Source organism: Saccopteryx bilineata, chromosome 5 (assembly GCF_036850765.1).
Source record: "Saccopteryx bilineata isolate mSacBil1 chromosome 5, mSacBil1_pri_phased_curated, whole genome shotgun sequence".
In the NCBI taxonomy this organism is placed as follows: domain Eukaryota; kingdom Metazoa; phylum Chordata; class Mammalia; order Chiroptera; family Emballonuridae; genus Saccopteryx; species Saccopteryx bilineata.
Genome location: NC_089494.1, coordinates 265,897,245 through 265,923,177, shown reverse-complemented (window position 1 = coordinate 265,923,177; position 25,933 = coordinate 265,897,245). Strand labels below are relative to the sequence as shown.

General features: G+C 60.1%; 1 protein-coding gene across 3 annotated transcripts; it reads left to right on the top strand.

Annotated features, from left to right (window-relative positions):
* The first annotated feature begins 9,575 nt into the window (after nt 1-9,575).
* On the top strand, nt 9,576-22,876 carry FGFRL1 (fibroblast growth factor receptor like 1). 3 transcript variants are annotated; one of them, XM_066280984.1, is made up of 7 exons: nt 9,576-9,850; nt 10,373-10,473; nt 19,249-19,521; nt 20,636-20,716; nt 20,804-21,085; nt 21,160-21,513; nt 21,614-22,876. In XM_066280984.1, exons 2-7 carry the CDS (start codon nt 10,389-10,391, stop codon nt 22,051-22,053), a joined length of 1,515 nt encoding a protein of 504 aa, XP_066137081.1. In that variant the 5' UTR covers nt 9,576-9,850; nt 10,373-10,388; the 3' UTR covers nt 22,054-22,876. The 3 variants fall into 3 exon arrangements, with proteins under 3 accessions (XP_066137081.1, XP_066137082.1, XP_066137083.1); XM_066280985.1 differs by having other exon boundaries at nt 9,677-9,718; XM_066280986.1 differs by lacking the exons at nt 9,576-9,850; nt 10,373-10,473 and adding an exon at nt 11,730-11,896.
* Nucleotides 22,877-25,933: the final 3,057 nt, after the last annotated feature.

The window sequence follows — 25,933 nt, the reverse complement described above, 5'->3', positions numbered from 1 at the left end:
TCATTTTTTAAAAATAAAACATCATTCAGACTTAAATATAAATAAAACGGAAATAATTTAAGTTATTTATTCTTTCTCTGCGGACTGGTACCAAATGGCCCAAATGGTAACGGTCCGCGGCCCGGGGGTTGGGGACCACTGCTCTAACTGACTTCTTTCTCTCAGCCCAAGTATTTGGAAATTCGCCTGTGCTTGTGTCCATCGCTCCCTCCTCTTTACTGCCAACCGGGCCCCCAGGGGTGATGTACCGCAGCCCATTTGCCTGGTCATGCGCTCAACCGGGATCCACCCGGCATGCCCACCAGGGGGCGATGCTCTGCCCATCTGGGCTGTCTCCAGTTTAGGACTATCGCAAATAAAGCTGCTGTGAACCGTTGTGCCCAAACCTTCGTGCGGCTTTGTGCTTTCTCTTCTGTTGGGTAAACACCTAAATGGAGTGGAATGATCAGACGCTAGGACTTGTCTTTTAGAGGCCTGCTGACCTGTCCCCACGGGGTTGTACCCCTCCCCATGCCTGCACCCTCACGTGGCTGACATGTGTGTAGGCTCTGGCTTCTCGCCACCTCGCTGAGTGCACAGATATTATTAGTGCAGGGCCTTTTTTTTCTTGTAGAGTCTGTAGAATTTTCTACATAGATGATCATGTCATTCTACTTATTTCTTTACAGTCTACATCGGCTGAGCCTCCCTTGTAAATGTGAGATGGCATGGAAAAAGCAACCCGTGTCTGGTCCTGATTTGGGGCAAAGAGTTAGTCTCGAACAATTTGGTGTGATGTTGGCTTCACTGTTTTTTTGTTTGTTTTCTTCTTTTTTCCTTTTCTTCCTTTTTTTCTTCTGAAGTTGGAAACGGGGAGGCAGTCAGACAGACTCCCGCATGTGCCCGACCGGGATCCACCCGGCATGCTCACCAGGGGGCGATGCTCTGCCCATCTGGGGCGTCTCTCTGTTGCGACCAGAGCCATCCCAGCGCCTGAGGCAGAGGCCACGGAGCCATCCTCAGCGCCTGGGCCATCTTTGCTCCAATGGAGCCTCGGCTGCGGGAGGGGAAGAGAGAGACAGAGAGGAAGGAGAGGGGGAGGGGTGGAGAAGCAGATGGGCGCTTCTCCTGTGTGCCCTGGCCGGGAATCGAACCCGAGAATCCTGCACGCCAGGCCGACGCTCTACCACTAAGCCAACCGGCCAGGGCCTCCCTGACTTTTTAATAAACAACTGTCAGCAGACTAGGCACTGAGGACTTCCCCAACCTGCTAAAAACACATCTACAAAAACAGTGAAGCCGGCCCTGGCCAGTTGGCTCAGCGGTAGAGCGTCGGCCTGGCATGCAGGAGTCCCGGGTTCGATTCCTGGCCAGGGCACACAGGAGAAGCACCCGTCTGCTTCTCCACCCCTCCCCCTATCCTTCCTCTGTCTCTCTCTTCCCCTCCCGCAGCCGAGGCTCCATTGGAGCAAAGATGGCCTGGGCGCTGAGGATGGCTTCGTGGCCTCTGCCTCAGGCACTAGGATGGCTCTGGTCGCAACAGAGCGACGCCCCAGATGGGCAGAGCATCGCCCCCTGTTGGGCATGCCGGGTGGATCCTGGTCGGGCACATGTGGGAGTCTGTCTGACTGCCTCCCCGTTTCCAGCTTCGAAAAAATGCAAAAAAAAAAAAAAGAAGTCAGGGATGGGTGCTGGATTTTGCCCAGTGCTTTCTCTGCATGTACAATATTAAGATAGTCATGTGGTTTTTCTCTGTTAATACAGTCACTCACATTGATTGAAACTCAAATGTTAAACCAGTTTTGCAACCCTGGGGTTAATAAACTCTACCTGGTTATGATGTATTATCCTTTTTTTTATATTGCTGGATCTAATTAAAGTTAAAAACAGTAGACGCTAGCCTAACCTGTGGTGGCGCAGTGGATAAAGCGTTGGCCTGGAAATGCTGAGGTCGCCGGTTCGAAACCCTGGGCTTGCCTGGTCAAGGCACATATGGGAGTTGATGCTTCCAGCTCCTCCCCCTTGTCTCTCTCTCCTCTCTGTCTCTCTCTCTCTCCTCTAAAATGAATAAATAAAATAAAAAATAAAAATAAAAAAAAACAACAACAGTAGACGCTATTCTGACTTTGGCCGTGGGGTTGTGCTGTCTTTGTGAAGTGAGTTGAGAGGTTTCCCTTCTCTCCAGGGGTTTTACTTTCTCTTCAAATATTTTGAAGAATTTCTCAGGAAACCTTCTGGGCCTGGTGTTTTCTTTGGGGTAAGATTTTTTAACTAAAAAAATTCATATTATTTAATAGTATCCTCAGGTTATCTATTTCTGCTAGGCTGAGCCTTGGTAGCTTTTGTTTTTCAATGAATTTGTCCAACTTACCTAGTGTCACATTGATCGGCACCAAGTTATTCATCCTATTTGCTGTTATTCTTTTCATGTGCATAGATAGCATCTGTAGGGATGTCACCTCTATCATTCCTAACATCGATAATTTGGGTCTTCTGTCTTTCTCCTCCTAGATACATCTGTAAGAAATTTTTATCAATTTTATTGATCTCAAAGGACCAGCTTTTGGTGTCACTAATTTTCTTTATTGTTTTTCTTATTTCACTGATTTCTGATGTGATCTTTACTATCTTCCTTCTTTTTCTTCCTTTGGGTTTTGTCTGTTCTTAATTTTTTCTTGTTTCTTTCAGTGGAAGCTGAGGTCACTGACTTGAGACCTGTCTTCTCTAATATAGGTGTTCAGTGCTATTGAGTTCTAAGTACCACGTTAAGGGCACTCCGCAGTTTTTTGTTTGTTTTGTTTTGTTTTGTTTTTTAATTTAGTGAGAGGGCTAGGAGACAGAAGCAGACTCCCATATGTGCCCAACCGTGATCCACCGGGCATGCCCACCAGGGGGCAATGCTCTGCCCATCTGGGCCATTGCCCCATTGCGGCTGAGGTGGACGCCATGGAGCCATCCTCAGCGCCCGGGCTAACTTTGCTCCAATGGAGCCTTGGCTGCAGGAGGTGAAGAGAGACACAGAGGAGAGACAGAGAGGAAGGAGAGGGAGAAGGGTGAAGAAGCAGATGAGCGCCTCTCCTGTGTGCCCTGACCAGGAATCAAACTGGGCACTTCCACACGCTGGGCTGACGCTCTACCGCTGAGCCAACCGGCCAGGGCCTAGATTATTATTATTATTTTTTAAATTATTCCATTTGTGCCCTGGCCGGTTGGCTCAGCGGTAGAGCGTCGGCCTAGCGTGCGGAGGACCCGGGTTCGATTCCCAGCCAGGGCACACAGGAGAAGCGCCCATTTGCTTCTCCACCCCTCCGCCGCGCTTTCCTGTCTCTCTCTTCCCCTCCCGCAGCCAAAGCTCCATTGGAGCAAAGATGGCCCGGGCGCTGGGGATGGCTCTGTGGCCTCTACCTCAGGCGCTAGAGTGGCTCTGGTCGCAACATGGCGACGCCCAGGATGGGCAGAGCATCGCCCCCTGGTGGGCAGAGCGTCGCCCCTGGTGGGCGTGCCGGGTGGATCCCGGTCGGGCGCATGCGGGAGTCTGTCTGACTGTCTCTTCCCGTTTCCAGCTTCAGAAAAAAAAAATGAAAAAAAAAAAAAATTATTCCATTTGTCTCATTGGTTGCCTTATTAGCTGTAATACTTTGTTATGTTATTTTAGTGTTTGCTTTGGGATTTAATACTGTACTTTTTTTTTTCAAATACAAGCAAAAGTTTATTTAGAAAGTCAAAGAGGCAAAAGAAGGGCTCTTGGAACTTAGGAGAAAGGAAGAGAAAAGAAAAACACACCTAGGGGAAGGGGTGGGGGAAGGCACAGACGAGCTTCATAGAGAGAGCTGCCAATACTGTGCACTTTTAACTTGTCAATGTCTGTTGTGAAGTGATACCCTACCACCTTGTATACAGTAAAAGAACCTTATAACACTGTGTTCACATTCTCCTCCAACCCTTGTGCTCTCTGTCACACATTTTACTTTTTCATATGCTATAAACCTTACAGTACAGCCCTGGCCAGATAGCTCAGTTGATTGGAGAATTGTACCGATATGCCAAGGTTGTGGGTTCAATCCCTGGTCAAGCACATACAAGAATCAAGGAGTGAATGAATAAATAAATGGAATAACAAATCAGTGTTTCTCTTTCTAAAAGTCAATTTTTAAAAATTCCACAGAACATTGATGTTATTTTTTTTTTAAATTTGAACAGTTGATCATCTTTTAAAGAAATTGAAATAACAAGAAAAACATTTAAATTTTTTTTTTTTTTTTTTTTTTTTTTGCATTTTTCTGAAGCTGGAAACGGGGAGAGACAGTCAGACAGACTCCCGCATGCGCCCGACCGGGATCCACCCGGCACGCCCACCAGGGGCGACGCTCTGCCCACCAGGGGGCGATGCTCTGCCCATCCTGGGCGTCACCATGTTGCGACCCTCCTGGGTGTCGCCATGTTGCGACCAGAGCCACTCTAGCACCTGGGGCAGAGGCCACAGAGCCATCCCCAGCGCCCGGGCCATCTTTGCTCCAATGGAGCCTTGGCTGCGGGAGGGGAAGAGAGAGACAGAGAGGAAGGCGCGGCGGAGGGGTGGAGAAGCAAATGGGCGCTTCTCCCATGTGCCCTGGCTGGGAATCAAACCCGGGTCCTCCGCACGCTAGGCCGACGCTCTACCGCTGAGCCAACCGGCCAGGGCTGAAAAACATTTAAATTTTTTAAAAAAGTTATTTTATTGATTTTAGAGAGAGGAAAGTAGAGAGTGCGAAAAAGACAAGAACATCAATCTGGTCCCATACGTGCCCTGACCAGGGTTTGAACCGGCAACCTCCGTGTTTCGAGACGATGCCCCAACTAACCTAGCTATCGGACAAGAGCAAGAAAAACATTTTTATAGGTACTCACGTAGTTATTATTTCTGGTGCTAGTCATTTCACCGTATGGCTTCGGGCTTTCCACTTGGTACCATCTTCCTTCCGCTCAGAGGACATATGTTAGCCCTTAACACTAGTGTATATTTGCCGCTGACTTATTCTTCCACCTTATTATGTCTTAAAATGTTCTTATTTCACCTTTGTTTACAAATGATCTTGACTTATTTTATTTTTTTACTTTTAGGTAAGAGAAGGGAAGATAGTGAGGCAGACTCCCACATGCACTCCAACCAGGATCCACAGGGCAACCTTGTCTGGAGCCAATCCCTGAGTACCAAGCTATTTTTAGTGCCTGAGGCTGGCCTGCTGGGACCAACCAAGCCATCCTCAGTGCCTGGGGCCATGCTTGAACCAATCGAGCCACTAGCTGTGGGAAGAGAAGAGGGAGATAAGGGGGAGAGGAAGGAGGAGAGAAGTAGACGGTTGTTTCTCCTGTGTGCCCTGACCAGGAATCAAACCTGGGACTTCCATACACTGGGCTGATGGTTTATCCACTGAGCCACCAGCCAGGGTCTTAAATGATCTTTTTGCTGGTAAAGAATACAGGTTTACAGGGCTTCCCTCCCCTCCCCCCAGTATTTTAAAGATGTTGCTCGGCCTGCATTGTGTTCATTTGACAAGACATTAACAAAACTTTTTCTTTGTTCCTGTGTACAAAATTTTTCTTTTTCCCTTGGGATGCTTTTGAGCTATTCTGTTTACTGTTTTACTATTACTGTTTTCCAGCATTTTGAGAGTGATGCATATGCCTGAGTATAGTTTTCTTTATGTTTCTTTGTGTTTAAGTTTTGTTGAGCTTTTGGAAACAGTGGGTTTATGGCTTTTTCATTACATTTGGGAAAATTCTGGCCATTTTTTTTCTTTAAAATAGTTTTTATTTTCCATCTCTGCCTCCTTTCCTGGGGCCTCAACTCCATTTGCTCCACCATCCGATGCCTGAGGCTGCACTCAGCTTTCTTCCTGTCGTTCTCTCTGTTTTTTCTGGATACCTTCTGCAGTGTCTTTGGGCTCACTAACCTTTTTTTTCCCAATATTCTTTATTCCCAGTCAATGTATTATTTACCTCAGACACTATAACTTTTACCTCTAGAATTCAATTTGAGGCGGAAATGTTTTTCCATGTCTCCCTGATGTACTCAGTGTTTCTTCCAGCATCTCACATGTGCATGGAGTCCCCGTGAGTGTGTGTGACATTCCCGTCTGCTAATTCCATCATCTTTGTTGTTTCTGGGTTAGTTTTTATTCATCCCGTCCTGCCCGTCCCCTCCCCCTAGCATGGGCTATACTTTGTGGCTTCTTTTCATGCCTAATCACTTTGGCATAGATGTTAAACATTTTGTATTCTGCCTTATCATTTTGTACTGGATCATGTTGTGTTTCTATACATTTCTTGCATTTGCTTCTGGGAGGCAGTTATTTAGGAGATGTGTGATACTTCTGAGTCTTGTCTCTAAGCTTTGGTGGGCAGCAGCACCAGAGCCACATTTAGTCAGCAAGACCTTCTCTCTATTCTAACCCATGCTCCTCTGATCATGAGGTTTTCAACCCTGGCTAAGGACACGCCCCATTAGTGTCCCATGGGGGCTCTCACCCATGGGGGGGGGTAACTACCCCAGCTGTAGGCGCTTCCTTCTCTCTCTTGCACCCACCTGTTCTCCACTGAAGCGCTGTGGATGGCCCTCTGCGGATCTCTCTCTGTGCAGTTCTCTCCTCTCCAAGATTTTGCCCTGTGAGTTCGTTCCAGCCACCCTGTCCCTATAAGGACCCCCCCTCCATTACCTGAGCAAGACATGTGGGCTCCGCCTGGGTCCCTGTTCCCTGCATGGAGCCCCATTCCAGTAGGGGACAGGGGCAATCATAGGTCCCCCTTTCTTTGCCTTCTATCTCTCAAGAATCACTGTCCTTTTTTTCCACAATGTCTGGTGTTTTGGGTTATTTTTCACATGTACTTATCTCTACTTTTTTTTTTTCTGTTTTAAGTGAGAGTAAGTGTAAATCCAGCCCCTGTTACTTCATTAGGAGCAGAAGCAGAAGCCTGTACATCAGCCAGTTTCAATTCCCTGCCAAGCACTGTCCACTCTTTGGTGTGATTCTCAACAGGACCCACACCTGCCACTAAAGACGCCAGCTACTAGGAGGACTATGATCACGTCCACCTCGCTGAACCCACATCTCCAGCCCGCCACGGAGCCTGGCACAGATTGTTATGCTTGAATGATGACCATATGACCAGCAAATTAATACTGCTTGGGGCTCACCTGTTCTGGGCAGGTGGGAGGCAGAAAAACTCTGGCAATCTTCATGATACTCTTTGGGATCGGGTTGCAAATGTGGGGACTAAGACCCAGAGGTTAGCTAATTGCCCCGAGTCTCAGTTTTAAAGGGGCAGGATTTGTATTCTGGGACAGCTATCACGAAGAGACAGTGAGAGCCCGCTGGTCGGAGGACTTCCCGCAGGAAGCGGCCTCGGCTGAGCGCTCACGCGGACCTGGCGTTGTCAGGGACAGCGCGGTGGAGACCCGTGCAGTCTGGGGCTGGTAAGCCACCAGGGAGGTGGAGCCGCTGGGGAAGGGTAGCCGCCATGTCCCGTGCCTCCGCCAGAGGGCAGCGCGTCCACGCGCAGGGAGTCGGGTCCGAGCCGTGGCGCCCGCAGCCCTGTGGTGCCGAACCCAGGATGTGTCCTTGGCGCTCACACCCACCATATGGGCCAGGCCTCTCCCCATCTGCCTGGACTGCCATCCCCACCTGAGCCGGCTCACCTGCTGTGACCCCTCCCCACTGCCCGCCTGGTCCCCCACCCTGGCCTTCCTCCCACTTCCTGTTCTGACCTCCTCCTGCTTTAGAGCCATCTTTCCACACTTTTGCCCTTGGAGCTCTTCATGGTTCTGTGGTGTCTCCTCGCAAACCTGTCCTCGAACCCAGGGCAGCCTTTGCACTAGCCTGGGACCACTCCATCGACAGAGCAGCTGTGACCCCCAGTGCCAGCCTCGCGCTCCTCAGGTGGGCCCTGACCATGGCGCCTAGTCTCCCCCTGCCTGCCTGCAGGGCCAGCTCTGCGCCCTGGCCCCTCACACAGAGTGCAGGCAGGAGAGGGCTGGGCTGGGCTCATCTCCACCCACCCACAGGAGGTATGCACAGTGGCCCAGAGAAAGGATTTGGGAACTTGCTTTTTTGCGCTGGCTTAGGAAGTGTCGGCAGCCTGGACCTTGATGGATCCCAGACCCGGAGGGCTGGTCCCTTCTCACTGAGCTCTCCTCTGCCCTGGGAACACTGGCCTACAAGGCCTCTCCAGTTGCAGTCTTCCCTGGAAGGCTTCCTGGAAGAGTGGGCTCCTAAGAGAGAGGATGTTCCAGGCAGGGTTCCCAGAGGAACATTATGGGCAAAGGCCCAGAGGGGATGGAGATAGTGCTGCATGGGGGGGGGGGGGGGAGGTAACTGTAATCAGGGCAGAGTTGGGTTAGAGATGGACAGGACCTAGCCATCCAGGGCCTCAGAGGTCATGGGGTTTGTGTTGTGGGCACTGGTAAGCCACAGCAGAATCAGGGCTGTGTTTAAAAATGATTTTCAATTCAAGTGAAGTGACAGTGGAGGGGAAGCCAGGGGGAGGCTGGTCCAGTAGTTCACGCCAGAGAGGAGAGTGTGGGGGTTCTGAGAGGCTGAGGGATGGAAGTGGAGAAGGTGTGGGAGCCCGTGGGAGCACCCTGTGGGAGCAGGGTGCTGAGCAGGGAAGGGGCAGTTGGGTCAATGTGGAGAAAGAACTGCAGGAGAGTTGCACTCCACAGCCCCGGTTTCAGTCCTGGATGTGTGCCACTTACTGGCTAGGAAATCTTGAGTAAACTACCTGCCTTCTCTGTGCCTGCATTTGCTCCCCTGCACCAGGTGACAGACACCTGCCCGCTCATGAGGATTAAAGAAGGCGCTGTGTGTATTGTTCTCTACTATTGTCATTATTAATGTCCCTGTGCTGTTATCGGTAGCGGGTAGGAGGCCAGAAACCTGAAAGTGGACGGTGGAAACATACCTGCCCTCGGTCAAGGGCACCAGGTAAGCCTGGGCTCCACATCTCTTGAGACCTGCGGGAGCCGCTTTGGGCTGGAGCCGGGTTTCGGAACACCCCTCTGTTCCCAACAGCAACATGAGTCACGGACCCCGAGGCCCAGAAATGCCTGAGGACATCCAGTTTGCCTCTTCTGGGCAGCCAGATGGGGCTGGCCAGAGGTCAGCTCTGAGGGTGCGGAAGGAGGGGGTACCCTGGTGTTGGGGCCTCTGATGCGGCTGTGGATAGGTGCAGGTGCGGGGTGGGCATCACGGCACCTGGCGGAGCGCGGAGCCTAGTGGGGGTGGGGCCGGGGGCCGGGTGTGGGGACCTGACCAGGAGGAGGAGGAGGATCCGGGGTGGGGGGGTGGGAAACAGGACCGAAAGGGGCGGGGCCGCGCCCCAGGGAGCCGCCCCGCCCGCGGGCCTCCCGTACCGCAAGGGTTAAGCCCCCGGGCCAGGCGGGAGGGGCGGGCGCACGTGCGGATTGGCGGAAAGTTCAGGCGCGGGGCGGGGCGCGGGGCGGGGCGAGCAGGCCGTGGCGCTCCGATTGGCGGGAAGTTGTGCCGGGGCGGGGCGCGCGGCGGGCTCGGCGTTCGCTCTGGGAGAGTTGACAAAGCCCCGCAGGGAAGGACGCCTCGCGGCGCGCCGCCCCGGGCCCCTCGCCCCGCCGCCCCGGGACCCCGGCGCCGGCCCCCGACCCCTGGACGCGACCTTGCCGCCTGCCCCGTCCCCGTCCCGGACTTCGACCCCGGCCCCGGCCCCGGCCCGAGCCGCCCGCGCTCAGGTAGCGCCGCGCCGTCCCGAGGCCCGGCCCGGGGGCGCGGGGCGGCGGGGTGCGGCGCCCGGGGCGGCGATGACCGCACAGCACTACCCGCGGGCCCGGCCCTGAGCCCCGCCGCCCGCGAGCCCCGCCGAGGTGAGCCCCTCCGCGCGCGCTCGCGGCCCCAGGAGACGACTGGGGGGCCGCGTGGGAGGGTCTGGGTCCGGGGTCCGGGGCGCAGGCCGGGAGGGTCAGGATCCCTGATCCGCGGGGCCGCCGCCGGGCACTGACACGCGCCGCCGCCGCTCCCGCCCGCTCAGGGGTCCTGTGCGCCCCGCCCCCGCCCGGCACCCCACGTGCCCCCCCCTCCAGCGCAAATTTGTCCGCTAATGGCGCAGGCGATTATCTGCGGGGCCGCCGGTGTTGTGTGTCCCGCGGGCAGGCCCGAGTTACAAGCGCCAGGAATCCAGACGGTGCTTGGAGAGGGGGCGGCGGGGAGGCGGTAATTAGTGTAAACCCTTTGTCTGCTTTGATACCCACGGTCTCCCCGCCGCGGCTTCCTTCGCCCGAAGCACCGGCCCGCACCCGACCCCCGGGGCCCGGGGCCCTAGGCCGGAGGGTGGCGACCCCCACCTCGCGCGCCAGTGACCGCCCCCCACCCCCACCCCATACTCCCAGGTCTGGACAGGCCGAGATGACGCCGAGCCCCGCGTTGCTGCTGCTGCTGCTGCCGCCGCTGCTGCTGCTGGGGGCCCTCCCGCTGGCCGCCGCCGCCCGAGGTGAGTCCTGGCGCCCAGCCCGGCGCCCCAGCGCCCCGGCCTCCGCCAGCGCCGCCCCTTTCCCTCCGGCCCTCAACTCTGCCCCAGTGCCCGCCTGGCGCGTGCCTGCGCCCCGCCCCTGCCTGCCGCACTCATGGCCCCTCACCCGCAGGCCCTAGCTCTCCCGCCAGGCACTCCAGCACACCCACGGGGTCCCCTCTCACCCATGGGACACCCCAATTTACCCGTGATGTTCCCTTAGCTCATCCACAGAGCACCCCAGCGTACCCATTGGGATTCCCAGCTCACCCCCAGGGTTTTCCCTCACTGTGGAGGCACCCCTAGCTCACCTGCAGGGTCCCCCCGCCCCACTCCTAGGGCATTCCCAGCTCACCCCTGAGGCCCCACATTTGCTGGCAAGGTGGGTTCTGGTTGCAGTTCCCCCACAGGACACACTCATACACATCCACGTGGGTACCTGCAGTTGAGGGCTGCTGGTCATCTTGTATTCTTGGGGAGTGGGCTATTTGGCCACAGTGAATCCAATTAGGCCCCTGGGAATCTGCAGAGACCCCCATGGTGGCCAGGGTGTAGTGTGGGGACAATGGGGACGTTCTTGGCATCTGGGACTCAACCCAGTCCTGTGTCCCGGCCTGCCCAACCTCAGGTACGAAGTCCCCAGCTCCTGGGATTGCTGCACTGTGTGTGTGTGTGTGGGGGGGCTGCTTCAAGGCAGACCTCAAAGACTACCTGCTTTAGGTTGAACATGGTGCTCTCGCATTGTGTCACACCAGGGCCTGGGTGTGTGCTCACACACCTGATGTCCAAGTGTCCAGGCCTGGGACGACTTCTGAAGGACCCTGGCCCCTGGCCCCAGCCCTAGCAAGTGAGGGCATCCTTGGCTGATGGGTAACGGGTGACATGTGCTGGCCAATTCTTGCCCGCCATGGTCTGTGCTGGCCTCCCCTCAGCAAGGCGGGACCTGTGGCCAGGCCAGCCCTTTGGGTGTATTGACCACTCAGGATCGTCCCTGCCCTGTCCGCCAGTCCTCTGAGGCTTCGAACCCCTCCCCTGCCGCCCAGCGGGCGCACCAAGCCCAACGTGGCCTTATATGGCTACATTCGGGTGTTGGGTGGCGGGCGGCGGCCCAGGTGGGCCTCATGCCACAGTACCCTCCCTCCCTGCCCGCCCGCCTCGGCCGGGCACTGACCGGCTGGCTTGAGGGTGGGGGCCCTCAGCCATGTCTGGGCTGGGCAGCGTCCTGGGTACTACGGACTTTCAAGTCATGGTCAGCGAGGCGCCCCTGACAGCCGGAGGCCCAGACTTTGATTCTTCTTTTATCTGCGTGGACTCCCCCATCCCTGCACCTGCCTGTCCTCTGGCCACTCAGCTAGGGAGGCTCTGGAGGCTGCTGTCCTGGCCTGGTCATTGGCTGGAGCCCAAGGTGGAGTGGGGGCTGGCAGTGGGCAGCGGGGCCTGAGTTGGTGCGCTGTGCCCCTTGGCCTCGGCCTCAGGGCTATGCCTGTGTCCAGCCCCAGCCGTAGCCCTGGCTCTAGGCAGTGGGGACCTAGGGGCCGCTCTCCAAGGGCAGTGCCTCTGTGGTTTTGGGTGGGGGTGGGGGCACTCGTCCTGAATTGTGCTGGCTTTTCCTCCCGGCCTGGACATCAGGCGCTTCCCACTTCCCGGGTGAGCTGGCCGGTTGGACCTTTCAGCCAGCAAACCAGGGCCTAGAGTGTTTGTTTGCGTTTTTCGAAAGCCATTTTCTCTGCGGTGTCACAACTTCTGGAATCGGTACATCTCTAGAGTCAGATCATGTTTTTAAAGTTCCCCTTTTCCCAAAGTTTCACAATCTTGGTGGGTTTGTCTTAAACTTTTTTTTCCCCCCCTAAATTTGAGAAAAGATAGGATTTGGCTTTCTCTATTTCCTTTTTATTTCTCACAGTGGACGCTTGAGAGGTTCAGCACGAAATACTTTTCACAAATAACTTTGGAAGAAGTTGTTTCAGGGGTGTTCTGGGAAGTGCCACGTTTGGACTCTTTTTCCAAGGATGGTGTACCGGGAAAGGTCTCTGAGCGGCCACTCCTCCAGGTCGCCCCCAGTCCTGTGAACCCAGACAGCTTGCTCGTCTGGGTGAACAGAATAGTGATCCCGGGAGGCTGGTTGCTGGCTGGCACGCGGGCGCCCCGGCCCCATGGGGAGGGCGGTCTGCCCGGTGCGATTCAGCAGGAAGATGTGTGGCTGTCAGGATCCCTGTGGTGGCGCGTGTGTGAACATCGGAGGACCAGGGCCTCTGGCCAGGCTGCAAGGGGCCTCCTTCCTGCCCCCCTACCCCAGGCTCCACTGGGCAGCGGCTGGTCCGAGTGCGGCAGGGCTGAGGTGTACATGCGGGAGCCAGGCCCAGGCACTGCCAGGTGGGGTGCGGGCCAGCCGCCTCCTGTACTTGCCTCCTGTACTCGGGCCCCACTCCTGGAAGGGAGAATAAATCACTGTCCTCTCTTGGGGGCGGAGGGAGCTGTGAACAAAGTCGCCTTTGGCTGGGCCTGGAAACACAGGCTCCTTCTCCATTGTGCGGGAATCAATGGGCCTCCGGCTCCCGCCAGGCGCCAGGGCTCTGACGGGGAAATGTTGGTTTTCCCCCAGCAGCAGTCCCAGTCTGCGGTCTGCCCAGGGCCAAGCCCGGGCACTGCTGACCGTCAGGGGGAGGCGAGCTGTGACCCCACAGGCCAGAGCACTTGCTTCCGGCCCCCCCCACCATGGGACACCCTCGTTGGTCTCCGTGGCTCATTTCTGTGCCTCATTCTCGGTGGAGGGGAAGGGTGCTTAGGCCGCTGTACCCAGACCCCGTGGGTACGTCTCCAGTGCTGGCATCTGCTCCTCCTAGTGCTGACCACTGGGTGCTCCCGTTAAGCCCCGTGGTGTCCCGTTTGGTTGCTGTCTGGGCCCTGTCCTGGGCTGTGGGGGTAGGGGAGGCAGCGGTAGCCTGGGGCAGCCATCTAGGCCAGCTGGGGGAGGGAAATAGGTGGAGAGGGGGAGGTATGGGCTTCAGAAGAAGAAAGGCTTCCAGGGAGGGGTCTCTGGGCAGAGGGGCAGCTCACCCTGGCCAGGGTCGACATCCTGGGCATGTGGGTGCATTGGTGTGGCTGGATGGGGCTGTGTCTGGGGACAGGCCAGGGCTGGGCTGAGAGGCCGGCTGGCTGCGGAGTTTAGGGCGGGAGTGCTAGGGGAGTGCTGGGGCTTTTCTACCACCCCCAGTGGGGAGTCTGTGTGCCCTGCCCTCACTGGGCGGTTGGGGGCAGGGCCTGAGGCAGGTAGGCTGGGTCCTGCACACCCTCACCCACATAGACCACCCCCACCCCAGGGGAGAACCAGTTCCCGCAAGGCTCCTAGGAGCTGTCCCGTTGGGAGGCGCTGCCTGCGGCAGGGAGGGTGCCCCAGCCCCAGGGCGGCTGAAACCCCAGGCGTCCCGTCCTGGCAGGAAACAATTGCTTTTCTTCCTGCCTGGAGTTTATTTCTGAGAGATTTACATAAGCCGAGGGCTGTTGAGGGGCTGAGGAGTGACTGCTGGGCCTGTGGCAGAGGCGGGAGGAGGGTGCTGTGCCTCCCTCCTGGTGTGGTGGCCCCTCTGGTTCTTGCACTGTCGAGCCCAGCAGAGCCACCCACAGAGAGGGTGCTCCTCACCCAGTGCCAGAGGGCTTCAGGCTGCCTCCGTGCTGCCGCTGCAGCCTTTGGGGGCTCTGGGGACTGTCCCGTTGCTCTGGAGCACAGTGTGACCTGCTGTGTTCTTGAGGGCTGGTTGGTCCAGCCTCAGGCCGGTCCTTGAGGACCCTGTGGTGCCCCGTGTGGTGCAGGAGCCGGTGTGTGTGACCTGGAGGCACCTGGTGCCCAGGCCACTGGATGGGTTGGGCTGTCCAGTGTGTGAGCCCTCAACAGCATACAGAGCATCCATTCTGCCTGAAGCCTGACCTCTGGCCCTGGGGTTCTAGCTCAGGAAATGTCCTGATCACACTCCAAGGCAACATGGGTACTCAGGTGGTCAGGGTCCGGTGCTGGCATTCGAGGGCACTCTGATGGAACCCTCTGGGTTCCTTGACAGTTGGGGTAGGGTCGGGCCCCTCTGGGGAAGCTGTGATGGGGACTTGAGTTCTACGTGAGTACTGTCTGTGAGCTGCAGGGTAGAGGGGACAGCTTGGAGTCCAGTGTACCTGGCAAGATCTGGACGTGGGGAGGGGGCTGCTGGATGTCCCGCGGAGCCCCCGGGGTGGGTACTGTGGCAGTGAGTCTGGGTGGGTGCTGCCAATCAGCTGTTGGCAGTTTATGTGGGGTTCCCCTAGGGCAGTGGAACTGCCAGGATGACATTCTGTACCCCCTGAGATGGCAGGGAGGAGGGTTCCCACGGCCAGGGTTCTGCTTATGGTCCCTCTGAGGACTTCCAGGGAAGGGAAGAGACCTGTCTGCTCACCTGGTGCCCTGCTGGGAAGCAGGCACTCCAGCCAGCGTGCTCAATCTGTGGGTCAGGCTGTCCCCGAGCTGTGCCCAGAATGGCCTGGCTTCTGGGGCAGCCACCTGTCCTGCGGGTCCTACCAGTTCCACCACGGGTCCTGTGGGTGCAGCCCCCGGGGGCCGCCCTGGGCTGGCTGGAAACGGGGAGCCTGTGTCGAGTGTGCACTTGCATGCACGTCCCTGACCGTCCCCCGCCCTCAGGCCGTCGTGGTTGTCACCTGTGCCCCATCCTGGGGGGGTGCCTGTCCCCCTCCAGGTCTCACCTACATGGAGAGGAGGGTGTTGGCCTGGGGGCCACCACGTGTGGGCCTCTCCAAATCAGCCCTGTGCTGGATGCCCTCTCACCGTGGGGTGAGGACATGGGTCCCCCACCCTCCCAGAAAGTGTCCACCTGCTCCACCTGGTGCAGGGTGTCCAGGCTGGACCTGCTTCCCCTCCCTGCCCTCTGACCAGGCCCCTCATGCCGTCCTAGGCCACGCAGCTGCTTCAGGAGTGCTGGGGCCCAGCAGGACAGTGGCTCTGGGTGCCATCTTCACCCCGTGGTCAGTCCCTGCACGAGTAGCCTGGTGCCTGTGCACCCCTGGCCAGAGAGTTTCTCCCGGGCCAAAAACTTCTGGGGCTTTACAGGTTTCGCTGGTGACCAGGCCAGCACCGAGTAGCTGGCCAGGTGGTCCCTGCACACCCTCCCATCTGTGTCTGCGGCTGCTGGGAGTGGGTGTCACCGACCGGGGGCGGGTGTGGGGGAGGCCTGAGACAGCCAGTGCATCTGCCGCCCCTGCTGGGCCGGGCGCAGGGCAGTGCCTGGTCCAGCCTCTCCTGAAGGAAGCTCAGGGCCAGCAGAGCAAGGCCCGCAGTCCGCCTTGACCAGTGAGGAGAGGCCAAGGCTGACACTCCCAGGGCCGGGGTCCTGACAGACTGTGGGCAGGCCCCCCCGCTGAAGGAGTGTGGGAGCTCTGGAGGGGAGGGGTCAGGAGGTCATCCGCTGGGTAGCCAGTGCGGAGGCCCTGGGGTGGTGAGGGGTGTGGTACTGAGCCGGGGCCTGTGGAGGCTGCACGGGGCGTGCCCACCCTCTGTTTCCCCTCCGTGCCTCCCAGTGCCCTGATCCCCTCTGCCCTCCCAGGTTCCACTGGTTACAGAGGGACTTTGTTTTACTAACCCTGGCCAGGTAGGGGGTGGGGGGCAGGCCTGGGGGGGTCTTGCGTGCTCAGAGGCGGGTTGTGTCCCTTGGTGGGGGGTGGTCTGCATCCACCGTTGGGATGTGTGTGCGCACCTTGGGGACTGTCTAGGGGAAGAGTATGCATTCGGGGGGACCGCATGGGTCTGGGGGCAGCACCTGTGGACAGAGTATCCGTCTGGGGCAAAGCCTTTTGTGTGAGGACATCCTGTACGTGTAGGGGCAGCCTCTGTGTCCGGGGGACAGCCTGTGGGTCTAGATGGCAGCCTCTGTGTGGGTTACCTGAGCTCAGGTGGGCAGCTGGGAAGCCTGGCTGTGTAGAAAGGGTGTGGGACCTCTAGGTGGCTGCATGCTGGCCCTTCCTGGCACCCCTGTTCCTGGCCTTGTTTTCACAGCCGGGGGAGGGGGAAAACAGGGAGGAAAAGGGGGCAGTGACTCCCTCCCTGTCCCCACCTCAGTGTTCAGCCCTCACCACGTGGTGAGACCCTGACCCAGCCTCACCGATCCCCATGTCTGAACCTCCTCCATGTGGCCATCGTGTCCTGCCCGTGCCAGGAACTTCCCAGGGCTGTGGTTTAGGGCGTGTGCAGGGTTGAGGGCTTCCTAGAGGAGGAGCTCACAGGGAGGGAGGCGAGGGTGGATGGGGGGGGAGACCTGGGAGGGGGTCAAGCCTCCCCCCGCCCCCGGCCCTGCCTGGGAGTGTCAGGCACTCCTCCACACACCCTCCAGGGGCCCTTGGGCCTCAGCCGCTGCCTCAGTTTCCCTGTGACTGAGTGGGTTGGACACCCTGCCCAGGTAGCACAATAGGGACTTCTGTTTCCCAGGCTAAATACAGAGCTGCAGCAATCATGCTGACGGCCAGAATTCCCAGGAATCTGGGGGTGGGGGGGCTTTCCTCTGCTGAGCCCGCCAGGGTCTCTGAGGAGGCGGGTGTGGGGGTAGCCCAGGGCCTGGCCTGGCCTTGGGTCCAGCATGGGGCAGGCTGGGCTGGCCACGGGGGCGGGGGAAGGGGCTGTTTGCTTTAGGATAAGGCTGGCTCCAGCCTGCCTGTCCCACAGCACCGCTCCACACGGCCACTCTGGGGCCACACTTCCGGTCGTCTGGCGGCCACTTGGCTCTGTCCCTCTGCAGGGACGCGGTGATGAGGGGCATCCCCCCCCCCAGCTGCTGCTGCCCAGCAGACACCCCCACTGCTCACGCTCTCCTGTGCGGGGCGGGGCTGGAGGTGACCTGCAGGGCGGGTCAGCCCTTTCTCTGCCACGGAGCAGGCTCTAATGAGGGGTGAGGGTGTTGACCAGCCCCTCGTTGTGCCCCTCAGGCAGTGTTAGGGTGGGCAGAGCCCCGACATGGAGGACATGGCCTCTCAGGCAGGGCACTGCCTTTCCCTGTGTCTTCTGAGAAGTTGCATGTCTCTGTGTGTGCCCAGGTGGCAGTCCTGGAGGCCCAGGGCACCGTGCAGGCTGGGAGGGGGGGTTCTTTGTCCTGTAGCCGGAGGCCCCTGTGAATGGTGGAATTTCAGGCAGTGACAGGTGGCGGCTGATCGGCCTGGGAATGAGACTGGAGCCTTGTCTGTGGACCCTGCAACCCCTCCCGCTCGGGCCCTGCAGGCAGTGGAGTAACTGGGAAGAGGGGGGGGTCTCAGACCCCTGTCACCTCTGCTCTTCTTGTCCCTTCCAGGGAATGGGGGGGGGCTGGGAGCTGGTGAGGAGAGGGCTGGGGGAGCTTCAGGGGCCTGGGGCCACGGTGTGCTGTCTAGTAGTTAGGCAGGACGGGGCATGGGCTTGCCTGTTGGCAGGGTGGGCTTGATGGAGTGGAGTGTGTCGGGCAGAGTGAGGGAGCAGGCGGGACTGGGAGGAGCCCCTCCCCACCGGGAACCCAGAAACCCTGAACCCTGGGCTGTCATGTCAGCCCACTCAGCACCCTCAGACAGAAGTGGCGCGGGGTTCGGTGCTCTGGGAGGGTCCCTGGGAGTGGGCAGTGATGAGTGAGAAGCTGCTGCTTGAGTTCTGACGCACCCGCAGAAGCATGTGGGGCCCCGGTTGCAGAGGCCCCAACGTAACCAGCTGGTAATTGCATGTTGAAGAAATACTGGCTGGTGATTAAAAACACATGCCGCCTTCAGGCCCCATTCAATAGCATCTGGGAGCAGCCGCCACCTTCTGGCACCTCCTGTGGAGCCAGGACACTGGGATGCTGGCACTCCCGGCCTGGAATGGCCACATCGGGGGGGGGGGGGCCCAGGTGCCGGCCACTGGGTGCTCATGGCTGCCTCTTTGGGTCGGCACCGTGGGCCAGGAGACCGCACATGAGAACCCTGTGGTCGTCATGGCCCAGGAGCCGCAGCGCCCCAGGCTTGGGGCCATGGGCACGGGCACAGGCAGGTGCCTGCCGCTGGTCAGGAGATGAGCCCGGGCCTTTCTGACACCTGCAGCACCCTTCCCAGCCAGCCAGTTGCTCAGTGCCCTCCAGGCCTGGACACTCCGCTGTTTCTACACTTGACTCCAGAGGCCCTGTGGCTGGACCCAGGCTGGTGGGGATGGGAGTGGATTTCCTCCTGTTCATGAGGGGCACCATGGCTTCCCTCAGCCTGGCTTCTTTCTCCCTGGGTGGGCAGTGGGCAGTGGGCAGTGGGCGTGCACTGCCAGCCGGGCAGGAACCCTGCACCTGGGGTCAGTGTGCCCAACCCCTTGCCCTGTGGCCCGAGGGCCTTGGATTAAGCGACATGGTGCAGGTGTACCTGGGAACAGCGGGGCCCTTGGTCAGGCACACCCAGGCGGGGTCCACGCACACAGACATGGGCCACCAGACACGGGGTACCATGTGGGGGCCACATGACTCATATGTGTACGTGCACACACGCCGCGGTGCGCTGCTCCGGCCGCGGGTGGTTCCTGCTTCCGTGCGGTGGCACGCAGCTGTGTCGGCAGACGTAGGCCTGGCACGCAGCAAGGGGCCCAGCGGTCTGGGAGGAGGCCCTGTGCTTCAGGCCCTTGCTCCTGGTGCTGGGCGGGGTTTTCGGGGTGGAGTCCTCCATGGGGAACCCCCTCAGGGACGGGCCTTCCCCGGGCTCCCGACACCCCTGCCACCACGTCCCTGACTGAGGCCTCTGCCCCGCCCGCAGGCCCCCCGAGGATGGCCGACAAGGTGGTCCCGCGGCAGGTGGCCCGGCTGGGCCGCACTGTGCGGCTGCAGTGCCCCGTGGAGGGGGACCCACCGCCGCTGACCATGTGGACCAAGGACGGCCGCACCATCCACGGCGGCTGGAGCCGGTTCCGCGTGCTGCCCCAGGGGCTGCGGGTGAAGGAGGTGGAGAGGGAGGACGCTGGAGCCTACGTGTGCAAGGCCACCAACGGCTTCGGCAGCCTCAGCGTCAACTACACCCTCATCGTGATGGGTCAGTGGTGGGCGGGCAGGGGCTCGTGCCCGAGTCGACCCTCCCTGTTGCCCCCACCCGCCCCCAACCGCCTGAGCTGGACCCACTGCCACTGGGACAGCCAGCGACCTCTTCTGAGCCTGGCACAGGGGCCTGAACTCTGTCACCACCCCCAGCCTGGGTCCTTTCTCCTCAGGCCTACATCTCAGGGACCCTCCTTCCCCAGAGGTCCTGCTGACCTGGAGCCAGGGGCAGCAGGAGTGGGTATTGGGGCCCAGGGTGGTGGTCCCACTGATGGGCATGCTGGGCAGGCCGGCTGCCTGCCGTGGTGTCGGCGGTGACTTTGAGTCTCAGGTTTCGGAGTTCAGAGGGGCCGCCCCAGGGAAGCCAAGGACCTTCTGTTCTCTTCTGCTTGTGGGGCCTGGGCTTGGGGACTGGGCGGTGTCCCCAGCGACACACCCTGCACTTGCTGGTACCGGGCGGGCGGCTCCTCCGTGTGCTCCCAGGGTGGGTCTCTGGGGAAGGGTCTCCCCAAGGCGGGTCCCTCGGGCCACACCGGCCTCACTCGTGAAGGAGGAGACTGAGCCGTGCTGCCCCGCGCTGGGTCCCGGGGTGGGGACCTGAGACAGGCTGGCCTTGGTCCTGGGCTGGATGGAGGCACGGCTGTCCTGGGGAGGGGGCATTCCTCAGCAAGCCCCACCCCTGCCGGGGGCCTTCTCTGGGTTGTGGAATGGGAACACTGTGGGTGCCCCCCCACTGCCCTCTCAGAGGGGAGGATGGCGGGGCGGTATGCCGGCCATGTCACTTCACCCAGCCCTCGGCCCCTTGATGTGGGCTAGGGTTACTGCAGCTGCCACCAGGCCCGCCCCTCCCCCCGGCCTGCAGACCCCCCGGAGCCGGGGTGGGGGGCCAGCTCTCAGGTCCCCGCGCCTGTTGGGGTCACCTGCACCCTGGGAGTGGGCTGGGTGTCCTCTGCCCAGCTGTCTCTGGGACTCTGAGATGTGGGTGTGCACCCGATGGCCTCCCCTTGCCTTTCTGGAGCTTTCCCAGCTGGGCCAGACACGGGGCCTGAGAACCAGCCCGTGCGTGGGTGGGGGGCAGCAGGGGGTCATCTCACGCACCCTCCTCTCCGCAGAGGACACCAGCCCAGCCAGGGAGAGTCCAGGGCAGGAGGGCTCCTCCGGGGGCCAGGAAGACCCAGCCAGCAAGCAGTGGGGTGAGCACAGGCGACGTCACTGTCCTCGGGTGCGGCTGGGCCCCCTCCGTCCCCTGCCCCCTGACCGCTGTGCCGCCCGCCCCACAGCTCGGCCCCGCTTCACGCAACCCTCCAAGATGAGGCGCCGGGTGATTGCACGGCCCGTGGGCAGCTCTGTGCGTCTCAAGTGCGTGGCCAGCGGGCACCCACGGCCAGACATCATGTGGATGAAGGACGACCAGGCCTTGACACGCCCCGAGGCCAGCGAGCACAGGAAGAAGTGGACACTTAGCCTGAAGAACCTGCGGCCCGAGGACAGCGGCAAGTACACGTGCCGAGTGTCGAACCGCGCAGGCGCCATCAACGCCACCTACAAGGTGGATGTGATCCGTGAGTGCCCGGCTGGGGGGGGGGGGAGGGACGGGGGGGGGCGGGGACGTGCCCACACACTGTGTTCCCCACAGAGCGGACGCGCTCCAAGCCCGTCCTCACGGGCACGCACCCTGTGAACACCACGGTGGACTTCGGGGGCACGACCTCCTTCCAGTGCAAGGTGCGCAGCGACGTGAAGCCCGTGATCCAGTGGCTGAAGCGCGTGGAGTATGGCGCAGAGGGCCGCTACAACTCCACCATCGACGTGGGCGGCCAGAAGTTCGTGGTGCTGCCCACAGGGGACGTGTGGTCCCGGCCCGACGGCTCCTACCTCAACAAGCTGCTCATCACCCGCGCCCGCCAGGACGACGCAGGCATGTACATCTGCCTGGGCGCCAACACCATGGGCTACAGCTTCCGCAGCGCCTTCCTCACCGTGCTGCCAGGTGCCCGCCCCAGCCCCACCCCGGCCTCCGCCCCCGCCCTGTCAGCCTCCTGCGGACACTCCTGACCCTTCATGTCCTTTTTCCTTATTCTCTCCTGCAGATCCCAAGCCTCCAGGGCCTCCCATGGCGCCCTCATCCTCAACCACGAGCCTGCCTTGGCCCGTGGTCATTGGCATCCCAGCCGGCGCCGTCTTCATCCTGGGCACCGTGCTCCTGTGGCTCTGCCAGGCCAAGAAGAAGCCGTGCGCACCCGTGCCCACCCCCCCTGTGCCTGTACACCGCACACCGGTGACCACCCGGGACCGTGGCGGGGACAAAGACCTGCCGGTGTCACCTGCCCTGGGCACCATGGCAGGGGTGGGGCTGTGTGAGGAACTGGGAGCGCCGGCCCCCCAGCACCTGCTGGGCCCGGGCTCAGCTGCTGGCCCCAAGCTTTACCCAAAACTCTACACGGATGTGCACACGCACACGCACTCACACACGCACTCACACGTGGAGGGTAAGGTCCACCAGCACCAGCACATCCACTACCAGTGTTAGTGGTGCCACCCTCGGGGCTCCGGGCACCAGGGGTGGCCACCTGGAGGCCAGGCCTCGCAGGCAGGCTGGGAGTCGAGGGCTGTGGAGGAGGGAGGTGCCCGCACGGGAGGGGCGCAGCCAGCAGCCTGGGCACCCTGTGCGAGGCACACGCACCACTGGACGCATGTCCACGCCTGACATACCTCCACACTCACACAGGTACACGCTGACGTGCCGTGGACAGTCAGACCCACACTCAGGCCTGTGTGTGTAACTTGCAGTGTGTGTGTAGTGCTGGGCCCCCTGGATGAGGGAAGCCCTTGGCCTGTGAGGAGGATTTCATGGGGGCCTGGCAGGAGATCTGAGAGGCACCCTGGCTTAGCAAACCAAAAACTCCCCATCCCTGTCCTATGCCTGCCCGCCTGTCCCCTTGCCCAGGCCTCGGCAGGTGGGTGGCTATTTTTGCTGCCACCTGTCCTGGGTAACCAGGAGTCTACCAATACCCTGGGCTCGGGGTCGGGCATAGCATTCCCAGGCCTTGTCCTGAGAGGCTGGAGCCCAGCTGGGAGTGACTCGGGCCACACCCTGCCTCCCAGCGCCAGAGAGAAGGGGGCCTTGATATTTATATTTAAGAAATTAAGATAATAATATTAATGATGAAGGGGAGGGCTGGGCCACAGAGACCCGGCCTTGTGGCCGAATGTCCACCTCGGGGCCAGGCACCCATCCTCCCACTGCCTGCAGTGGCCCCAGACCTCTGTAATTTTATATAGAGTTTGAGCTGAAGCTTCGTATATTTAATTTATTTTGTTAAACAAGAAAATATGCATCCTTTTCCTCTAAACTAGTGTTTCTGTCTGTGTGTTCATAATATGTATAGGCTGTGTCTGTACAGGTGTGGACCTGTGTGTGTACAGGTGTGTGCACTCGTTTATGGCCTGCACCTGTACGCGTGTGTGTACACGCCCATGAACCAGCATGTGGGCTCACGTCATGGCCTCCAGACCAGGAACAAGGAAGACTCTCAGAGGCCCGTTGCTGGCCCTGCGGCTTGGCTGGAGACCTGGGTCCCAGGGCTCCTTGTCAGTCCCCTGAACAGAAGCACCGCGTCACGCACCTGCACGCCTCCCTGGCTAGCTGCCGTCCCCGCACGGCCAGCCCAGGGAATGCCTCTCTCTACTGGCGCAGCCCTGTGGCCCTCAGTGCCTCTCCTGTCCCACATTCTGGGGTTCAGGTGGGTGGCCTTGGAAGGCTAGGGCTACACTCGCCTCCATCCAGGTGCCTCCTGCCTGCAGGACACCCGAAGAGTCTAGCCACCACCCCGGGGCTTGCAAGAACGGTGTCGCTCTTCAGATAGGGAGACTGAGGCCCCAACTTGTGGGGCCAGCACTCCATGGTGGGGCTTCCTGTGGCCCAGAGGTGCTGAAGGAACCTCTTAGGAAAAGGCACTAAAATAACCTGTGTGATGTCAGCAAAGCCACTAGTGTGAGGCACATTGCATCCTTGGGGCCTCCATGTCCGGCGGAAAGGGCAAAGCCTTGCAGGTGTCCAGGGCACTGCCTGGGCCAGCGCTGGTTTTCATTGCTTCTCGAAACAAGGTCCAAGGTCCGTCTCAGGCACTTCTGGGCCCCCCAAGGTCAGGGCCAAGGCCCCACTCCCTGAGCCTGCTCACACTGGGGCGGCCCTTCCTCTCCCTGGTCTCCCAGGGCTGGACCTCCAGTCCCTCGACCCTCCACCACGGGCTTCCATGCTTTGCAGGGTGGGGTCCCTTGTCCTTTGCAACATCTTCCAATCCTCCAGCCTCCCCAGAGTAGACCCCACTCCTGTACCCAAAGAGACAAAGGCTAGCCCTGAGGGAGGCCCCACTTGAGTCGTCCTGGCCCCAGGTATTAATACCACCTATGCTAAGCGCTATGGCAGAGAGGTCCTAGCTCCACTGGGCAACCCCACTGCAGGGCAGGCCGCAGGGGCTGCAGGGGGCCCACAGCCGTTGCACAGACAGCTGGTATTGGGTGAGGCTGGTTGGGTTAGTCTAAGGTGGGAGAGGTGTGGAAAGAGAGGTGATTCTCGGTAGTGGGGAGACCTTGGGAGGTGGGCCATCTGGCCGCCTTTGGGTCAGGAACTATTGAGGAGCAGGCACTGTGCAGAGTACAGCCCCAGACTCTCCTGAAGAGACTGAGACCCCGGACTTGAACCTGCATCCTTGGCCTGGTGTTCAGTGCTGTCCACCAGGGGCTGTCCCTCATCAGCCCTGAGGAAGTCTCTCATGGGCAAGGCGGGCCAAGCAGGGCCCGGGGCTGAGTCCTCACTGAGACCAGTGGCCCTGGGCTCCCCACCCGCCCGCCGGAACCTTTCCAGGGGTCCTGGAGAAAGATGGTCTCTGTGGACATGTTGGGGTGCTGGGCTGTTCAGGGGACCAGACCAACTCATCCTGTCCCCATAAGGCTGTTCCGCCACCTCGACGACCACACCCCCTACCCGCAGACCCCACCCTGGAGCTCAAAGCCAGAGTCCCACCCCCACCCCCGTCCTGGGCTGCCTGCTGTCTCTCCGTGGTCCTCAGAAGCTGCCTAGTAGGGGTCAGCTTTCCCTTGCTCCCCTCAGCCCCTAGTCCCCAGCTGTGCCCTCTCCTGCTCCGCTCCTGTCCCTGGGCTCTCTCCAGCTCCGTGTGACCACGACCCCTGGGTGGTTTCACATGGATGTGCCGCGGCCTTGGATCTTGTCCCCCCAGCGTGGCAGAGGTGCCCTGCACCCACACTCCCAGGATGGAATCTCACTTCCGTGCACACCCATAGGGTGGGGATGGGAGGGAACAGTGCGGGAAGGGGTGCCCCCAGGCGGGTGCCAAGTCTGCCTTGAACAGATGTGTGTTGACCAGCTTGCTGGCTGACCTTGACCCCCATAACACCCCACACCTCTGTCTTTCTGGGCATCTTGACCCCCTGAGGACTCCCAGGCTGAGCAGAGAAGGATGTGCAATGTCCAGGTTCTGGGGGTGCAGGCAAAGGGCCTGGGGTTGTGGGTGGGGTCATGAGGAGCTTGGTGGGCAGGGTCCAGGGACAAGGAGGAGCCCAGTCACACCAGGGACAGGCACTGTGGCTGAGCTACTCCTCTTGCGGGCTCTGTGGGGCTGCATCCTGAGCTCCGCTGCCCCTTTGCGGTTTTCCTAGTAGACTGACACTGAGGCCAGGCCCCAAAGTGCCCTTGGCCACAGACAGAAAGGCCAGTGGGCAGCTGCCAGTTCTGAGATTCACCCACAGGAACACAGATGCCGCTGCCCCCAGCTCTGCAGGGTTTTCTGGGGGTGGGGTGAGGTCTAGGCCCTGCCCTGGGGTCTCCCAGGGGTCTCCCGGTCTGGTGGTGGAGGAGGAGGGGTGTGGGGGGGAAATAGCCATGTCCTCAGCATGACCACCCCCAACCAGACCGAGCCAGGCTGAGCCACTCTGGGAGACTCCTGGTGTTCCTGGGAGGTGCGGGGTGCTGGGTGGATGGGGTGCTGGGAGGGCACAGCCCCAGGTGCTGAGCCAGCTAGCTATCTTTCCTGTGATCCGTTCTGGGCACGGTAAGCCGGTCCCCTTGAAGTCTGGCAAACTTGAAAGTGTGGCCCGGGCTCTGACACCCTCGGGTGTGACTGCCCCCTGCTGCCACCCGGCCCTCCGGGCTTCAAAGGGGTGTCGGCAAGCCATCCAGCAGCTGTCCTGCAGGGGGGAGAGCTGAGGCTGATGCCAGGGACGGGGCAGTGCGACCAGAGGCCAAGGATGAGGGGCACGTGGGCCAACCCTGCCCCCCGACGAGCCGTGTGTTGGGAGGGCCTGGCAGGAGATCAGAGCCTGGTCCTGGGGCCCGGCCAAGGGACCTGGGACAGGAGTGCAGGATGTGGGACATAGGAAAGGGGACAGGA